This window comes from Anabrus simplex, chromosome 11 (assembly GCF_040414725.1).
Source record: "Anabrus simplex isolate iqAnaSimp1 chromosome 11, ASM4041472v1, whole genome shotgun sequence".
Classification (NCBI taxonomy): domain Eukaryota; kingdom Metazoa; phylum Arthropoda; class Insecta; order Orthoptera; family Tettigoniidae; genus Anabrus; species Anabrus simplex.
This window is the reverse complement of record NC_090275.1, coordinates 22,030,473-22,042,761: the sequence shown is the minus strand read 5'-3', so window position 1 is coordinate 22,042,761 and position 12,289 is coordinate 22,030,473. Positions and strand designations below refer to the sequence as shown.

Genomic DNA, 12,289 nt, shown 5'->3' with positions numbered 1-12,289 from the left:
AACCCATTGCTTTACTTCAGTTACCTATTATCCCCGCTGCTTAAGTGAGATGTAGTCGAGTCTAAATCGATATCATTGACCTCCACGTTATACCAGTTTGATATTTTCTGTCGATGTGATTTATTCGCTTCTTCCTCAGGTTCACATTCAGAACGCTACTCTGGCTGGGGGAGTTGCTATCGGCACAGCCGCTGATATGATGGTGCAGCCCTACGGAGCATTGGCAGTCGGCATCATAGCAGGCGCTCTCTCTGTCTTCGGATACCGCTACTTACAGGTAAGATTCACTTCTCAGTTTTATTCTAAATGTTAATGGCTAACCATTCCTTCTCTTCTAGAGATATTTCGCAGTCACTATCCCCTGCATCACCACCGTCTTATATACAAACAAGAACGTTTTATGGTATCATACAATTTTCATCTCTATAAATTTCTCTCTTTCTAAATATGAATCTTGTCCATCTGAATTCATGACGGATCCGGCCGTAAAGGTCACAAATTCCTACCATCTCTACCAACAGTGCATTTCTCAGTGTACACATTGTTATTCTCCCCAGACTTTTTCCTGTCCAACATCTGTGATGTGAACAGCTTGCACTAAATCGAATTATTGACAGTTATAAGACGAAACTGGCCTTGGAATTTCCTGCAGTCTGCACAGTAATTCATTTTCTAAGCATGTTTCTAGTTATATGTCCTACCTATATATTTAACGCTTAATGCTTTTTGTAGGTCGCATGAGTTAATTTCCGTTGTGTTATTCTTGGCTCATTTAACGTGTGTGAAAAATTTACGTAAGATCAGTGATTCCTCAGTTCGCTCCCTTCCCTTGTAAGTGTGTATCCGTTATTTCGTGCAAAAACCTTCCTACTGTAACACTTGTAGCTACAAGAAATTCACCTTCATGTCATGCCGAATATTTTGTTGTGAGCTATTCATGGCTGAACTAGATTCCGATGAAATGAACCATTATTACACCCGGCATCAACAGTTCAACTGTGTGAATGGTTGTCTGTTCTCAGCCCTTGGTCCAGATTCCGGAGGGAGCTATTGCTGCTCTCATGGCTGGCTTAGCTTCAGAGGACACAAACTGCCACTGCATTCCACAAAAAACGGTTCTCTTTCTAACTGTGTTCTTTGTTATCTACCCCCAGCCCTTCCTGTTACAACACTTACGGCTGCACGATACCTGTGGTGTGAACAACCTGCATGGGATGCCCGGGATTCTGGCGGGAATTATTGGCGCTCTCATGGCTGGTGTAGCTTCAGAGGATACGTATCTCTGTAGTCTGTACCAGCAGTTTCCAGCTCGCTCACCGCCCGACAATTCTTCAGAGCTCATCGAGTGCCAGGACCTACTGCCAGGTTTGGAGCCGGGTGACAACCGCAGTGCTTCAGCACAAGCAGGCTACCAGCTGCTTGCACTCCTTATCTCATTCGTACTGGCCATCGTGAGCGGAGCAGTCACAGGTAAGACTCAACTTCTACAAATTAGCATTCAGTATATAGGTTGTGGGATAATAATATAGTAAAACCTGCCTTTAACGGAATCTTTATGATCAAAAAAACTGTCAATATCGGAATTTTTTCGGTCCCGTGAATTATGGTTTAATATTCAAGTGAGATTGAAGCCTCCGTGGCTCAGGCGGCAGCTCGTCAGCCTCTCACCGCTGGGTTCCGTGGTTCAAATCCCGGTCACTCCATGTGAGATTTGTGCTGGAAAAAGCGCAGGCGGAACGGGTTTTTCTCCGCGTACTCCGGTTTTCCCTGTCATCTTTCATTCCAGCAACACTCTCCAATATTTCATTTCATCTGTCAGTCATTAATCATTGCTCCAGAGGTGTGGGACAGGCTTCGACAGCCGGCACAATTCCTATCCTCGCCGCAAGATGGGGGCTTCATTCATTCCATCTCTGACCTTGTCAATGCCTGGAAAACAGGTTGCAGGTTTTCATTTCATTCATGTGAGACTTCGCTATTATATTTGTTATTCTATCTGAGACTGCAGAAGATCTGGAGAAGTTGCTGAATGGTATGGACAGAGTCTTGGGTAAGGAATACAAGACGAAAATAAGTCAGTGCAAAACAAAAGTAATGGAGTGCAGTCGAACGAAGTCAGGTGATGCAGTAAATATTAGATTAGGAAATAAGGTATTAAAGGAAGTAGATGAATATTGTTACTTGCGTAGGGTAGTAAAATAACTAACGATGGCAGAAGAAAGGAGGACATCAAATGCAGACTAGCACAAGCAAGGAAGAGCTTTCTTAAGAAAAGAAATTTTCTCATCTCGAACATGGGTATAGGAATTAGAAAGATGTTTTTGGAGACTCTCGTCTGGAGCGCGGCACTGTATGGAAGTGAAAGCTCAGAAAGAGAGTGAACAGAAGCTTTTGAAATGTGGTGTTACAGTAGAATGCTCAAGGTGAGGTGGATAGATCAATCAAATTACGAATGAAGAGATAATGAATCGAATTGGCTAAATTTGAACCCAAGAAGAGATAGAATTACAACATACAGCTTTAAACACCCAGGACTTGTACCGTTGGTATTTGAGGAGAGTGCAGGCGGTAAGAACGGTAGCGGTAGACCAAGGTATGAATAAGACAAGCAGATTAGAGCAGATGTACGTTGCAGCAGTTACATGGAAATGAAAAGGTTAGCACATGATAGGGTGGCATGGAGAGCTGCATCAAACCAGTCTGTTGAATGATATATTCATGCTAGTTTACCTGTATTTAGCGGTACCTGTCTGACGTGAAAACGGAAGAAAATTTTGCTACTATAACGGAAAAATATGTAAATTACATTCCTAGCCCTTTTCACAACATGTGTACTCCAAATGGACCTCTAAGATGGCTGAGATACTGATTTCCACAACAAACACTCGAACAATGTAATTAGGGTAATGCCAGTGCAGAAGATTACATGACCATTGATCTAGAAGTTGAGACAGAGGCGGCGTTAGAGAACATCGAAGAGTTCGTTATTCATCACCTCCAAGAAAGAGAAACAGAAATTGATGGTGGTGAAGACGAGAATGAAGACGACTAAGAAGATGGTTTGTGTAACGTGAAGTCCTACTGACGTGCCCTATCAGCCGTGAAGAACATTCAGTCCGTCTACTTCGCTAACGAAAAATGACACGGAATTTTTCGATATTATTTGCCGTGCTCGTATTTTAATTGAGAACCGTGTATCCAGCGTACAAATCTGGATTACTGGAAGAAGGAAATGACTGCTGTACAGTATTACTGTTGGTGTTACTTCTATAAAACATGTAATGTGTATTAAATAAGAGTATGTACTGAACTATTGTGCACTGTGAGGAATTCCTAAGCAAGAACATATCTGTGTTAGAGCTGACGAACTAGTGTTAGAGCCATTATTGTATCTACTAGCACACAAAATCATAAAAATATACTTCTGGATTATCTAACTGAGCTATGTTAATTTTTAACCACCTTCAGAACTGAAATGCTGTATACAGCGGAAGAAATTTCATTCCCTTGGGTCTCCACTGAGGACAAGTATTACTGTAATAATGTTATTGGCTTTACGTCCCACTAACTACTTTAATGGTTTTCGGAGACGCCGAGGTGCCGGAATTTAGTCCCGCAGGAGTTCTTTTATGTGCCATTAAATTTACCGTCACGAGGCTGTCCTATTTGAGCACCTTCAAATACCACCGGACTGAGCCAGGAGCGAACCGGCCAAGTTGGGTTCAGGAGGCGAGCACCTCAACCGTATGAGCCATTCATACTGTAGGCAGCATGCAGTCGAGTTTCCGATTATACCGTGTCTTTTTTATTTTATATTTTATTTCCTTTTCTTTTCTTTGTCTTACAGGTTTAATGTCGTACTAACACATGGAAGGTTTTCGGCGACGGAAGGATCGGGAAAGGCTAGGGTTCGGAAGGTAGCGGCCTTGACCTTAATTAAGGTACATCCCCAACATTTGCCTGGTGTGAAAATGGGAAACCACGGAAAACCATCTTCAGGGCTGCCGACTGTGAGATTCGAACCCACCATCTCTCGGATGCTAGCTCACAGCTGCGTAATATGCCGTGTCTGAGCGAGTGGATGAGTCATACAGCTCTCCCAGTGATGTCATGGTCTCAGCTAGTCTGCGATAAGCCTCCGTACAGCGTACAGTGTAATAGCTTCATATACAGTAGTAATTGATCGATTCAGTGTGTTCCATAGCTTCTGAATTAAAGCTTTAACGCCGCATTTGCATGTGTGTTATCCGTTTTTAAAGCACGAATGTACTGGAAGAGTGAGAATAAAATTCTCTGATCAATATAGACTACGAGTTTCTAGGCAGTAATAATTTATAATGCAAACTAATTTGGTTATTAAGAAATATCTTCTAGTCCCTTATTTCGTTATGTCGCAAGAGTAACATAAATCCTAGGGGTTCTGATGGGCCGTACCCCTATAGTGTATGCAAGCCTCATAACATAACTGTTGCGTAGGGTAGACTATACCGTACTTGTTACATGCTTCAATAAGTTTGCATTCTAACCTATTACTGTCTAAAAATCCGGACTCTACTGATGAATATCCTGGTGCACGAGTGCCAACAGGTTACGGACTTACGAAAATTGTGAATAAATTCAAAACCATGTGCTCATTCCTAAACAAATATCTAGTTACACAACCGATTGATTTAACTGACCAAAAATGTCAAGATATTTGTGAAAGACTTGAACGATGCCCCCAATAATATTTCAGGAAACTCGGTGAGAAAAGTGAAGTTTCATATTCTTTAACGTGGCAGACGGCAAGAAAACTAAAAATTTAAACCTTACAGAAGTCACAATAGCGCAAATTTTAGCACAGAAAATGCAAAAACATTATTGCAATTGGTTTCTTCAGTCTGTCAACAGTGGTGAATGTAATCCTGAATTAGCGCTTTTTTCTGATGAGATGTGGTGTTATTTGTATGGACATATAAATTCGCAAAGTAAATTGCTAGCTTCCTTTACTTAATTCTGCTTGCTCACCTTTGTTAATCTCACTATCAAGAACGTTCGTCGTTGCTCTAGGTTTAACAGCATGATTTGCAGCATTCGATTTCCAAGTCTTTGCAAGCTTATTATGCATCTCGACGCTAATTACAGCCTAAACATCCGGGTTCTCCGTTTAATTATTTACCAAAGCATTACCTGGGAGACGAGTGGATTTGTTTGAACCAAGAAATCGGTTCAAGTGATTTCATTAACTGGGCTGGATGGTAGCATGCCCTAAAACTTCCACCTCAATTAAGTGGAAATCGAGAGTTGGTTTTATTACATTTTTCTCTTATCTCTAATAGGAATTTACTAACTCATTTCCTTCTCTTATCACGTACAAACTTTGCGGAACTTGTCGTTTACTGGAAGAGGCCGTACTTGGATATCCTTGGTGTTTCCAGAGAAATAAGTGATTTTTGTGTTTGCTAATGGAAGGACATACAACCTGAATGAAAAGAGAATTCACAAGTGGGCTTTGGAAGAGAAGCGCAGTGGAGTTGCTTGAATCTTAATGAAAGACGAAGCAGACCAGCTCATTACACTTTTATTTTGCTCTTTAAACCGATATAAGATGTAATTACTGACGAAAATGGTGGACGTAGAAGATGTCAAGATGTCGTTAGCAAATGAACGGTGTCCTAAAGGAATCAGTGAAATTAGAAACGGGCGGTGATTACTGAAATGCTCTAGAAAACACTGTTGGTGTTGAAATCCCTGACGTTTACAAGATATGGTAGGTTAGGCATTAATAGGTTAGAATGCAAACTTACTAAAGTGAGTAAAAAGTATAGTCTAGACTGCACAACAGTTTTGCTATGAGATTCACATAAACATTAGGCGTACGGCCTATTGGAACCCCTAGAAGTTATGTTACTCTCGCTATATTACGAAAGAACAGGCTAGATGACACTTCCCAAATTAGTTGGCATTCTAACTAATTACTGCGAACATCCAGCCCATAGTGATTGGGATGCAGAACTGGGAATAAAGTACAATACTCCTTTTTCCCTACCACGGAATTCCATAGGGACATACTGTATTATTTATGTAAACGAGTAGTTATTACTAGTGATTCGCCCTCGTTCAGCACAGGAGAAATTTAAATTTATAGCGGCAGGCATTATAATAGGATAACATGATAAGAACTTCAAAAATAGCTCAGGTAAAGAAATTGTGCTATTTATTTATTTATTTATTTATTTATTCATTTATTCATTCATTCATTCATTTATTTATTTATTTATTTATTTATTTATTTATTTATTTATTTATTTATTTATTTATTTATTTATTTATAAAACCTTTACCGTTATTTCAAAAATATTGCCCAACATTGTTGAGACACTTGTCGAACTGTGCGACACAAGGCAGAGAATGGCCGTCTCGTAAAATTCCTGGGGCTGCGCTGTGAACTAGTTCCGAACGTACTGCTTAACGTCGTCATCCGAGTTAAATCATTTGCCTCTCAGAGCTCTTTTTAGCTCACATTGGATTTTTTTGGGTGGCGACGACCCTGCATGCTTCCACTGGAGACTTTGTCGTTTTGACTCGGGTTCGAAGTGATGACACCATGTCTCGTCTCCAGCGACCACTCGTGACAGGAACTCATCCCTTTCCTTGGCACAGCGCAGCAAATGTTCAAGAGAGAGGGTCATTCGACATGCTTCCTGTGCTGGCTGAATACTGTGAGGGCACCCATTGGGCGCACTTTTAGCGAACTTTCAATCTGTCCTTAATGATGGCGTGAACACTTCCGTGCTCACTCAGACCTCTGCGGCAATGGCAGCTACCGTAACTCTCCCGTCTTACATAATGAAGGCATCCACTTGCTGGACAATGGCATCGGTAAAGCGGTGTGGTGTTCCAGATCGTGCATCATCGGCCAATGACATGCGTCCTTCCCTGAATCGCTTGTGCAATGCCTTGACTCTTGCAATGGGCATGCAGTGCTCTCCGTACATGTGTGCCATTCTTCGATGCATTTTCGTTCCCCTCGCTACTGGTGCTGTCAGGAAACGCTCTACATCCCTTTGCTCTTCTTTTGAAGCCTCCATTTCACTGTTTTCAGCACGACTGGGTGCAGTGCGCGTGCTCGCTCTGTCGTCACGTGGTGTGCACCCATGTCCCTCCAGCGGCGAGTTTTGAACCTAAGCGCTGTTATAGAAACCGCACCTTCTTCCGCAGGCAATTGCATTACGACCCTTTGAACGGTTTTCATTTTATACCCTCCGGCTCGTTTCTTTTTGAATAACTCTCATAATTATTTATTTACTGACATATGTTGTTGGAAATTTGTAGTATTTATTATTGTGTAAATAGAATGTTTCACTTTTTGCAAGTATTTTAACGTCTCACAGGCTCAATTAGGACGTTTGACGACGTTAGTATGGAAGACATGGCTAGGACAGGGAAGGAAGCGCACCTGGTCTTAGTTAAGATTGCCTGGTGTGAAAATGGGAAACCATGGGAGAGGATCATGAGGGCTATCAACAGTGAGGTTCAAATTCACTATCTCCCTAATACATTTTTTTTGCTAGTTGCTTTACGTCGCACCGACACAGATAGGTCTTATGGCGACAATGGGACAGGAAAGTGCTAGGACTGGGAAGGAAACGGCCGTGGCCTTAATTAAGGTACAGCCCCAGCATTTGCCTGGTGTGAAAATGGGAAACCACGGAAAACCATTTTCAGGGCTGCCGACAGTGTCTCCCTAATACAAGCTCACAGCTCGTAGCCTGCACGGTTGCTAGGTAATATCACGTCACACATTCAGTATCGCTAACTCCAGATGACTCCCAGCCGTAAGACACAGCCTGCACGGTTGCTAGGTAACATCGCGTCACACATTCAGTATCGCTAATTCCAGATGACGCACGGACATAAGACACAGCCTGCACGGTTGCTAGGTAACATCGCGTCACACATTCAGTATCGCTAATTCCAGATGACGCCCGGACATAAGACACAGCCTGCGCGGTTGCTAGGTAACATCGCGTCACACATTCAGTATCGCTAATTCCAGATGACGCCCGGACATAAGACACAGCCTGCGCAGTTGCTAGGTAACATCGCGTCACACATTCAGTGTCGCTAATTCCAGATGACGCCCGGACATAAGACACAACCTGCACGGTTGCTAGGTAACATCGCGTCACACATTCAGTATCGCTAATTCCAGATGACGCACGGACATAAGACACAGCCTGCACGGTTGCTAGGTAACGGATCACTGGTCTGTTTTCAGAATGTATGACGAGCGAATCACGTCAAGGATAGAGAAGCCTCATCCGGCACACGCCCCGGCAATTTCAAACTTGACGGTTTCCTTATTTTCATGGAATATGGCAGCCCTCTGGTCAGTCATGATGTGAGCTCTATCGCAAACGAAATGAAACTTCCCTTCATCGCAGCCGGCCCTTAGATACGCAGAAAGTGGTCGTATTTCGCAGATTTATATACCCTCCGTTTTAATTCTTCTATATAAGTAAGAATACTCCTTCTTGTGTATCGGTGGGTCCCTGGCAAGAATAAAGAGAGGATCCCTCCTCTTTGCTGCTTCAGTTATCTCTTTTCTCTCTTCTTATCGTTTTCCTATAATATTTCTCTTCCCTAACCATGTGATCTGAGTAAGAAAGTGTCACCCATTCAACTACAATCCTGACAACTAATTCCATGCCCGTATCCAAACAGTATTAGTGTTAAGTTTAAGTCCATGACCTCTTAGACTGGCTTCTCAGACCCTATGTTCCCTATAAAATATTCAGTAGAGCATCCTCTGTTTAATTGTACACATGTTTCCTGACAAACAGTGCAGATATTTATCGCATCTTGTCTGCAAAAAGTTAATCTCCTGTTTGCGTATTAACTCAGGAGTGATCGTATCGTCCACTTGTATGATGGGCGGACTACCTTCCCTGCCAACTGATCAGCTCTTCTCAGATGACTTGTTCTGGAACGTCGGAGAGGAGGTGGAAGAAGATATCCGAGTGGTCAGCCTTGTTCCTGCCTTCAGAGTGCACGAGAATTCGGTGTTGGAGAGTGTGCGGTCACTACCGGTACAGTGTCCTAACTGACAGCACTACGCACACTTGCACCGTAATGACCTTGCAACACTTTGAATGCACTTGGATGTCGTAGACCAGCTCTTATTAGGAAGGAGGCTGCCGATGCTTAAAATATATACAGTAACATGGAGGCAGGTAGTAGGTAAATAAGTACATAACAGATAGCTTTTTCTGTAATATGTATTAACTAGCACTAATTGCTATACAATTACACAGCCACACAAAATCATTCTAATTAGCGTTCATCTCTTCTCACTGTTCATTCACATAAGTCATTCCTCTGGCACTTATAAATTAAAACGATTACACTACCACACACTTCTGCAACTATCACTTGGATCCTACGGCAGTTCAGATCATATTCACTGAACAACTTCTCAGTTTATGCGTGTGCAACAGAGTCTCACAAGTATGTAAGTGGTACAAAATTCGTACACTCACAGCAGTTTTATTTCGTTGTTTCCTGTCTCTCAGATGCACTGTTCCGTCAGTTCACACGCAGCACTAACAGCACTTGGTCAACACTGCCCTCAGCAGCACTCCACTAAAACGCCATGATCTCGCCCATCCTGTCTTATATAGGGAGGCCGGTAGAAAGTCCATCTCACGCTGTCAGGGAGGCTTACGACTAGTGACGACAGTAGTGGTTGCAGCGGGGGCTGCTGGTCTTACGCCTATATCTTGTCTCTGACTGGTCACTAGCAGCGCCAAAAGGGCGTGGCCCACTACGTGATGTCACTTGCAATTGAAGGTAGGCTAACGTGCTCCTCATAAAGTATTTTCAGTCGACTGAGAGGGACGGTCCTGATATTTTATTTGCATCAGATTAATTCCTGTGGCTTAGAAACTGGGTGCTTGTGTTCATCTTAATAACGACTTCTTGATATAAACACACCATAGTGCACTGCTGGCCACCACACAGACACACAATAGTGAATGCTCCCCTCCACACGTTCAAAATCCCATGGGTAGACTACATCACCAACAAGGGGATACTGGGTCTTACAAAATGTTAACGCTCGCAAAACACAGGCAAGCAGCCTATTTCGGTAACAGCTTCCGAAAGAGCTAATAAAGCCTGATAAAACATATAGACGGCAAGATAGAAATGGACTTGAGCGGAGAAGATTACGTACAGTGGTCGCGGCAGTATGCATACATGAAACATAAAATAAGAAAACTTGTTCCAAAATGGTCTCCAAACTTCTGTGAAGAGACAGCACCAGAATAGGAAGAAGAATAAGACAGGGTTGGAGTCAGGAAGGGCATCCGGTATTTAAACGATATAGCGCCAACCTTAAATAACTGGGGAAAAGGCCAGGGAGAAGAAGAAAGATTAAGTTGGAACTCCCTTTTAAGAAAGGTGCTTTTCTTTCCCCCCATACTATTCAACTTAGCAGCCGACTGCGTTCTAAGATAATTAAGTGAGAGAAAAATTTTACAGGAATACGGATACTAGTTAATTTCAGATGCAGAAAATTTGGCCGTGCTTGTGTTTGCAGATGATCTGTCTCTTCTGTGCAAGAATAAAGGTTCCTCTGAGCACCTTGTGACTCTGACCACAACTTCCGTAGCAAAACTTGGGAACTGAACAAATGCTAATACGAATAAAGCTATTTCTATTTGTAAAAGTCAGTCGTGTCCTACTATTCTCAATACTGAAGACGGGAAGAAAATTACTTGCATTACCTCAGTTGAGAACATAACTTTTCGAGGCGAAATTAAATTCAATCTATCTCTTATCATAGACCAGCTTACGAAGAATTCACGCCAGCTGGTTAGCTCAGCCCTTCTGATCAGAAGTTAAATAATACCCAGTCAGTATACATGGTGTATTATAAATAATAGCGCAAACTGAAACAGCTGTAAGTACAAGATACTAGAAGCAAAAGCGTGTCAGTAAACATGGGTCCGCAAACGAGCGGTTTGCGAGGTAGTTTAGAATTTGTGCCTGCCAGCCGCCACTGACTTGAATGTGTGTAAACGTCATCCTAATTAGGAAAGGCACCAATACAACATTAAGAATATGTATTAGATACTTAGGCAGAAGTGCAGTTGTTTTTAATGAACAAGAAAACTGTCTTATTTAGTACGTTTTAGTTACATGTTACAATGACTGCACAGTGTTCCTACTCGAGGTTGTAGGAAGTGTGTTTCTTCTTAAAGTTATTCTATCCTGTATTATATTTACTGTTATTGCCATCTCTACCATATCTCTCTATACTTTGCATCGACTGATTGACATTCTCATTCTTGTAAAAATGATGAAAACTTTGTTTATTATTATTATTATTATTATTATTATTATTATTATTATTATTATTATTATTATTATTATTATTATTATTATGAATCTGCTGCAGGTCTCATCTTGAGGCTGCCGATGATCGACCGCACCCCAGGGGACAAGTGGTTCACCGACGAGCATCATTGGGAATTGCCAGAGGATAACCAACAACACCACAGACCAGACGAGGATGCCAGCAAACAACAGACCACAGAATTCTATGACTCGCGCATACATATATGAGCGATCCAAACTCGAATGTCATTTTGTGGGGTCAGTTAATGTTCAGTGTTCCATTTTGTACTCATTGCAAGCTGTTATACTATGTAGGTCAAACCTTAGCTACAGTTGCCAAGATCTCACTGTAAGAAAAACCAATGTAATAAAGAATTCTTTTTATATTTACGTATTTCATGTACGAAAGAAATTGAAATTATTATTATTATTATTATTATTATTATTATTAATAATAATAATATCCATGTGTCAGAGAATATTTTTGTTTATGGTTATCAAGTCATTTGCTGTATTAGCGAGGATGATACTCCTTTACGTGTCAAATGAATGCAATTTTCAATTTATAATTTTTCCTAACATTACATATTTTTATCTTTGTGTGTGTGTCCAACCCTTGTTCCATTTCTCTACGGGGTTGAGTATGAAGCGAGATGAATCTTCGTAGCGAGTTTCATGACCGGATGCCCCTCCAGATTTCAACCTCATCACAGGAGTTAATGACCTTAAATGAATGACGTGATACATGACATTCGAAAAGGAGTGGTAAAACCCGGTGCCGGCACATAGCCTAGTCCCGTAGAATAGCACCAAGGGGTTTGCCCAATGCTTTACGTCTCCATCCGACGGACGATTCAAAATCCACAACCCCGTATGCCCTCGCTCCACATGAACACTGCGGGGAGGT

General features: G+C 41.8%; 1 protein-coding gene across 1 annotated transcript in view; it reads left to right on the top strand.

The window, feature by feature from the left end:
- The window catches only part of Rh50 (Rhesus blood group-associated glycoprotein Rh50), a 157,007-nt gene extending 145,231 nt beyond the window's left edge, over positions 1–11,776 (top strand). Inside the window, exons 7-9 of the mRNA XM_067155783.2 lie at positions 140–277; positions 1,155–1,470; positions 11,444–11,776. Coding sequence (XP_067011884.2) covers positions 140–277; positions 1,155–1,470; positions 11,444–11,610 — 621 coding nt within the window. The 3' untranslated portion in view covers positions 11,611–11,776. The remainder of the gene's footprint in view (positions 1–139; positions 278–1,154; positions 1,471–11,443) is intronic.
- Positions 11,777–12,289: the final 513 nt, after the last annotated feature.